The sequence below is a fragment of the Emydura macquarii genome, unplaced genomic scaffold (assembly GCF_026122565.2).
Source record: "Emydura macquarii macquarii isolate MOO-44397 ecotype Brisbane River unplaced genomic scaffold, CSIRO-AGI_Emac_v2 contig_554, whole genome shotgun sequence".
NCBI lineage: Eukaryota > Metazoa > Chordata > Testudines > Chelidae > Emydura > Emydura macquarii.
The window spans coordinates 17,058,570-17,066,353 of NW_027130691.1; the positions used below are offsets into that span (position 1 = coordinate 17,058,570).

At 46.8% G+C, this 7,784-nt stretch overlaps 1 gene segment (V, D, J or C); it reads right to left on the reverse strand.

Moving 5' to 3' along the window:
* Nucleotides 1-257: 257 nt before the first annotated feature.
* LOC137147607 (immunoglobulin lambda constant 1-like) lies at nt 258-3,974 on the reverse strand (the record flags this gene model as incomplete). The annotated part of the segment is given in 2 exon segments: nt 258-943; nt 3,922-3,974. Coding segments are annotated over 2 exon segments (376 nt in total), but the record flags the coding sequence as incomplete, so codon positions are not given.
* Between the last annotated feature and the right edge of the window lie 3,810 nt (nt 3,975-7,784).

The following is a 7,784-nucleotide window of genomic DNA, read 5'->3' on the forward strand; positions in this document are numbered from 1 at the left end:
CCTAACACAATGTGTGCTCTGGAGACAGGTTTGTGCAGCAGCAATTCTCACACCTCACCAAAGGCTGCCTGAGAGCCAGAGTTACCAGTCTCAGGGGAGAACATTCCCAGCTTGGGTACGGGAACGTTCCCTCTCCGACATCTCTCTCCCTCCCCTGATCTCCTTGATGTTACACTTTAAGTAGCATCACTTCTCATTAGCTTGTCTGACACCCAAAGCCAAAGAGATCCTTCATAAAAAGAGAACCACATTGGCTGATGAAAGGTAAGTTTATTTTATGGGAAGTTAAGGTTAATATTGCAATTAATACATGAGGTGTAAAAGAGACAGAGGAAGTTAAACTCCTCACAGACACAGCAATAGCTGAATGTTTCTGGTTTTATTAACATGGTAACAAGGCTGCATCAGAGACTAAAGCAGGAAGGACATTTCCAGGGGTAGCAGAGGGGTGAGAGCAGTGGGAACATGGGAATAATAGCAGGTATCAAAGAAATCTGCAAAGGGATCACATAAAACAGGCAGCTGATTTGCTGGAAATCAACATTATGGTTCCTGGCTCCTCTGGGGAACTCTCTGCTGACAGACACAGGGACCGGCTGAGCCCCCTCACGGTCCGAGGGCTAAGAACACTCTGAACTCTTCAGGGACTTCTCGAAGTTCTTCCCATCGTGTGTCACCTGACAGGTGTAGGACTCGTGTTTCTTCCAGTCTGCTGCATTCAGAGACAGGTAGCTGCTGGCCATGAACTTGTTGTCACTCTGTTTGGATGGCTTGGTGGTCTCCACTCCAGTCGAGATCGATTGGCCATCAGCTTGCCAGGTCACTTGGACTGACCCTGGGTAAAAGCTGTTCAGCAGACACACCAGTGTGGCTTTGCTCTTTGTTTGCATCTCTTCCGCGGATGGAGGGAACAGGTGCACAGTGGGAGATGCCTTTGGTTGACCTACAAGACAATGAGATTCAATGTTAGAAACCCAAATCCAGAAAATTCCAATGCAGAATATAGGACATTCCAGATCTCTGCAGTGTATCAAATCCAGTCTCTCACAAGTGTTGGAAACAGGGTAATTTTTTGAGAGGTCAGATGATCTTATGGGTAAGGCACAGGATGGGAATCGGGCCACTTGGGATCCAATCCTAACTCTGGTAGCGGGCTTCCTTAGTGAACGGGGCCAAGTTAGTAACTGTTCCAGTGTCTGTAAAGGGGGGAAATGTCACTTTACTCATCCTTTCTTTCTTTTTAATCATTGAAGGCTTGATCCTGTATTCCTACTGCACCATATCTCCCACTGACATCAGATAACAACTTGGGGCCTGCAAGGGGTACAGTGTTGGTGCTAAAGAGAAAAATCAATTGATATGAAAGTGAGTAAAGAACTATGTTGCAATCTACATGCATTGAATGTCTAGTGAGAGCTGGGCACAAAGAAAAGCTGCAGCTCATTCTGCATTGTGCTTCATTTTAGAACTCTAGAAGCTGCTTTCTAAGAATTGTGGACTACGTCATGGTTATTAGTTCAGGATATTTCTTACGGTTTAAGATTTACTTGGAGAGAATGCCTGTGGTTATGGCTCTGGAAGCCACCCAAATGCACACATGGAGAAATCGGGGGTAACCCACATTTTTTCCTTTTGGAAAAATCCAATCAAATGTAATTATAAAGAAACCAATAGGATCCCAAAGATGGGACAGGAGATCTAGACACATTTAAGAGGATTTTATATGAAGTACTGTAAAATTCTATGGAATTCTAAAAGAGAGACTTTCTTTGTAACCATTCTATCGTATTCTATAGCAGGGATATAGTCTCTATATATTAAATTCTGCAAGTTGGGTCAAGAAACCTATTAAGCAGTTATCATTGTCTTCCACATTCTGTAGCCCTTTCTACTAAGGGACAGCACTTCTGAATAAGAGCTGGCTAGGAAAACATACCTAACTCATCTTGTGATATGAATAGCTTAGTTACCGAGCTAGCTTGCTGCTGGCACGTTTTCAGAAACTTGTCGTGTACGGACTCTCATCTGGGACCAGTCCCGGCCAAAGGACTCAATCTAGTAAGTGTCTAAGTGCCGTGCTGAATCAGGATCCAAGGCAAGAGCAAAAAGGACATTGCAAAATATGACAATATTGGTTGATTTCACGGTGGGTACAGAGGAGAGTCTGCTGGGCCCTGGCACAGTGTTGTGCTATGTTACTGCATGGAGACATGGAGAACACAAAGGACCTACCGACTTAGGAATGGACACACAAGTTTGGGGAATTTGTAACTCCCTGGTGGCCAAATTGAGATACTCTGCCTCATTCCAAGTAGCTCTTTACTCCACAAGCAGCTGGTTCCTCTGACGTCAGTGGGGCTGTTTGAAGAGCAAGGTGTTACTCAGCATGAGCAGGCTGAGTGCAGGGCTGCAGTTATTTCATGCTTTCCATAGGTCAAATGTCCACGCGCCACTGTTTGAGCTAACACAGTCAGCCCTGCTTACTAAGCCCTGGCTAACTCAGGTCTATCTGGTCCTCAAGGTTTTCCTGCACCTGAAGCCTGCTGGTCCAGCCAGCATCTTCTCCATTGTGCTCTGAGCCTGGCAGACACAGAATGCAGCTTCTAGGAAGCCGTACAGCCTTTTCCGACTGGCCAGCAACCTTGTCAGTGTGTTCCAGGCTTGAGAGACGCAGTTAGTGGAGCCTCTTTCAAGCCCGTTGCCTCAGTCCCACCCCATTTATATGTAATCCTCTATATTTCAAAGGTGTCGGGTGCCCCTCAGCACTGTCAGAAAATCAGGTCTCAGTAGTATTTCAAAACTAAAATACACAGTCACCCAAGGTACAATGGAACTGACCCCTCGGGTCTGAAGTATGTCAGTCAACACAATGACACTCACTCAGTGTAAGAGGAATTCAGTGCAGTTCCATTGCGGCCAAAGGAGCTACGTTCATTGACACCACCTGAGGATCTATTCTTCTATTTTTCAAATTACATCAGTCTCTTAACTCGCTCTAAACTGGCAATACTACAAATAGGGCTGGTAAAAAATTACCCATCAAATCTTTTTTTTTTTTTTCTTCAGTTAAAAATTGGGTTTTCATCTCAATGGAAAATTTTACAGAAACTGTCTCATGTATCAAAATTTCTTGTTAGAAAAGGAAAAGCTCAAAACCAAAAGTTTTCTGCAACACTCTGCTCCCCTTCTCCCCCCGCCCACCGTTTTCAGTAATTACTTGGTGAAAATGTTTTAGTTTTGAAATTTTTTTTGCCAGAAAGTCAATTTTCTGCTGAGAATTTAGAGAAAACGACATTTTTCATTTTTGTTGAAATTTCCAGAAAATTTCATGACCAACTCTTACTAAAACAAATAGTTTTCAAACCACTCCAGAAGATCAGATTTTAAATCAAAGAGGACAAATTATTTTTATATCAAATTATATTTCAAGGGGTTGTACATCCATTTTAAGAGGTTTGGATGTGTTCTTGGGGAGATCTAATGAAGACAATGGGGCTATGTTGTTTTACCCTGGCTGAGAACCTGGCCCTTGCTTTCTTTCACATATTGGCCCAAACTCAGTGTGAATAGAAAATGTCTAGTTCATTCAAACAAACAAAAAAAGGGTAGAAAATATTTTCTTTTAAGAGGCCAGCACCAGTTCTTTAAAAATTGGGACCTGACAGCAGAACCTGGATAGATTTCATGGGCAATTTCAGAAACTTGTTCCTTGGGAAAAGATAAGAAAATACAGCATGGGACACGTACACCCTGTTCTGACTATCCACAGATTAAACACTCTTCTCAACACGCTATGAAGGTCTGAGCATAAAGTGAAAGGAGACCCGAGCCTGGTCCTAACACAGAAAAGGAGGAAAAATCATGGAAACATTCCAGTAAAGGCTTTGAGAAGGAAAGTCGGTGAGTAATTCAGTGACTTACCAAGGACGGTCAGCTGGGTTCCTCCACCGAAGACCCCCCACAGTGAAATATGGCTGTACAAAAACCCGTCACGTTCAATGGCAGGGAGAAGTTGCCATCATTGCATGTGTGGGGAAAATAGATGTGGAACCACATCTGCCGGCTCTCCAGGATAGTGAAGATTTAGTCTTTCTGGAGACGCTCACAGTAGATTTGATTGCTTGAAGATTCACTAGGAGATGAAGCCATGGGGTATTCCACATGAGAGTTCACCTAGGGCCAAATCTTGGTCCCGGCACACAGCCCGTGTAAGAGAGCAGAAGATGACTTTGTAGTTAAGACAACGGCATGGGAGTCAGCAGACCAGAGTCCAAGTCTGGCTCTGCCATAGACTTTCTTGTGGCTTTTGAACAAGTCACATCATCTCTGTGCCTCAGTTCCCCATCTGTAAATAGGGAAGTATTGTCCCCATTTTCTTGGAGGTTATATAAGGCTAAATTCCATTGTGGCTGTGAGATGCTCAGGCACGACACTGGTACAGGTCATGAACCTACCTAGATAGCAGCAAATGGGCTGTGTGCTAGACAGCTATTACTGCCCTGCGTTCCGCTGTCCCTGTGCTCCTCAAAACACACACACATCATCTGTGGGTCTGCACATACCTCCAGCATGCCAGTCTGTGCCGCTGTGGATGGCACCTCATGGAGATCCATGCACCACCAATGTAGATGGTGCAGGGGATACAGAGAGTCTTTTGAATTGGGGCTACTAACCTGTTGGTCCTTCCACTGCCAACTGGCCCTCGTAGGAGGGAGGGGCTGGCCGATTTGTTTGGGATGTTGATAGTGAACCTGTGAGCCACCTTCAACCCTGGTGCAATTATAGTGACTTGTATGGAATTATACCAGAGAAGAATAAGGCCCATTCGCTGTCAGTGTTTCATGCATTCATTAGAGTGTTTTTTATGGGTGATAACCATGTTTATAAAGCATGTGTCTGTAGCACACACCTCTGGGAAATCTGGCATCTCTATGCTCAGTGTAAAAACTGTCCTAATAACACACCAACAAGTGTTGGGAAAGAAACAGATCTGACACTCTAGAAACTGCAGGTGTGTGGCTAGAAAACCAACACCACGTGCTGCCCTCGTCTCTCCTCTGGACAGGGCAGCCTTCCTGAACCTGTCAGTGAGCAGCTAAGACATCCCGTGACACATTGTCTGAACTTACCCGATCTGGAGCTCCAGAGAGTCCGTGGGCGAGGGGGTCACTCTGAAGAAGCTGTGTCATCACATCCTGTCTTCACTTTTGGCTGGTGAACTCTCCCCAATGGACATGTCCAGGGAACGGTTAAATAGCGTTCAAGATACACATGCCATGAAACCAATCATCACCATCGTGTGCTTGGATCCCCTCCATGGATTGGACACAGGTATGGCTGGGATCCCCTCCATGGATTGGACGCAGGCGTGGCTGGGATCCCCTCCATGGACTGGACGTAGGCGTGGCAGGGATCCCCTCCATGGATTGGACACAGGCGTGGCTGGCCGTCTCTCTGGAAGCCAAGATTCTGATGTTGGAAAATGCTCCAAACCCTGTGATGCCAATGCAAAGCGATGTTGGTACCAGTGTGCAATGTACAGCAAAGGTTAGCACTTCCCTCAAGGGAGCCCCCCAGATGCCTTTAGAAACTAACACAGCGCCATCAGCTACAGCCATTGGATAGTATTTCCCAGCTGTTTGCAGCAGTAAATCCTGGCACTGTTCCCCTGAGCAGAGCTGACATGAAATTCACACCATGGCTGTGCTATTCCCTCCCCCTCACCTTAGGAGAGCAGCTCTGGTGCCTGCTGCCCAGCCGCGTGTGGGCGTGACACCCTCTCACCAAAGGCATGGCCAGTAAACATCTAGGCTGTGAGCTGTGTCCATGCTCAGCTGGTTTCTTATGAATGAAGCCAGGGCAGGGCACTGGACCCTCCCTCTGCCTGTAAATACAAACTCCCCTGAGTGCCTAGGGTGTCTCAGCACGGCCAGGGCAGTGAGTGGGACCAGTTTAATTTCCTCATTAAAGGGCCGTAGTTGAAGCCAAGGATCACGAGCTGTGTTTAAGGCTTGATCTGGCACTTAGTGAAGTTGGTGGGAAACTCCTGTGACTTGAGTGGTTCGGGCTCAGCCCCTGCTAGAATTCCCTGGGCAGTGAGGGCAGGCCTGAGCAGCTAGCAAATTGCCTCGGTCCCATTTTCAAAAGTGACTTAAGTGCATAGGGTGAGTATGTTAAAGGTATCTCAGCATCTTAATGTACAGATAGGCGCCTAGCGGGATTTTCAAAGGCACCTAACTGCCAAACTCCCATTCATTTCAATGCTTTTGCAAATCTGCCCTTAGGATGCTACGTCCTGCTGTCTTTCCTTTGACCGTAGACTCTTAGTCACTTCTGAAAATACCCAACATACTTTTTTCAGTTTTTCAGTCCATTCATCAGTCTGTGGCAGTTCCAGGCCCCAATTAATAAACATTGAGCTAAGGCAGTTAATCTCTTTCCACACCTTTTCCTCAATGAAGTAGCTTTAAAAACCAGCACCCACCAATGGGTGCAAGCAGCCAGCTCTTTATCGCACATGCTCACTCGCTCTCTCTGATTCCTTCACTCTCAGACCTGCGTTGTACGTGCCTGAACATTTTTGAGAGCCATTCTCCCCTCTGTGTTGTGTGCACTGGTCGGCCCCACCAATAGTAATCTGAGATTCTTATCACGCCATGTACAGTTATGTTGGGATGGTGGAAAAAGTAGGTGTGGGGATGTTAATTGCTTTATGTGAAGGTTAAGAAACCATCCTTCTTTAACACTCATACATAGCGCAGCCACCCTCTGCTCCCTTATTCCCACCTGTAGGAAGAGGCTGTGTGTGACTAGCCATCCAGCCATCCACCCATCCACCCAGCCACCCGTGTCACTCTTGTTGTGAGTGGCGGCAGCACAGTGGGATCTGACAAATATGGGGCATTGACACAAAGGTGTCCCTTTGCTGCCTTGTCCCCATGACTGTAGGAGACTCGGTGTCCAGGGTGTTCTTTGACTGGCTGACCCAGCACTGCTCAGGGAGTTCGTGACAAACACTCTCCATGGTGTGATTCCCAGCCATACACACTGTGTGCTGCTGTGTGGGATGGGTGGGACAGACTTCAGAAGGCCCTTCAGAGTATCCAGTCTCACCTGCAACATGACACTGATCCCCCAGTACAACTGAGGGGTTATTAACGGGACACAAACTGTCTGGTCTCCCCTGTGAAGACCCAAAGTGTGAGACACGCCGGAAACAAGAAAAGCCTGCGTGATCCCAGAGAATCCAGATCGTTACTGAAGTTCTGATGTCATCTGAAAAGCAGCTTGGATCTGATTGACTTTACACACTTACACAGAGCGTCAGACTAGACGCAAGGGTCACTGCCTGCCCCTCTGCCTGAAACACAGCAGCTGTTCAGGGATCAGCAACACTCGTGTAAATGGGGAAGATTTCCACGTATAACAACCTGCTGGGAGGGCAGGCTGGGCGGGTAAAGAGTCGTCAACCCTGTTGGTGTTAAATATCCTATCAAAGAGCACTCTGCCAAAGAGCACCATTGTGTCTCTGCCGACCAGCAGTAGCCAGGAGCGCTGGTTACAGCGTGTCTCAGGTAACTGCTTTCAGCAGTGCGGCGCCCTCAGTCTATGGGCCACATTTGGACTTTTATTCCCCTGAGTGTTGATCTGGTCAGCAAATCGCCTCATTGAGTCCAGTGAGGCTTCTTGGAGAATGAATAATGCTCAGGGAGATGGAGGGAGCCAGAATCTGCCCCATGTGTGGGCAGAGGTTGACTCGTTCTAACTCATAGAGCAGATTGCTA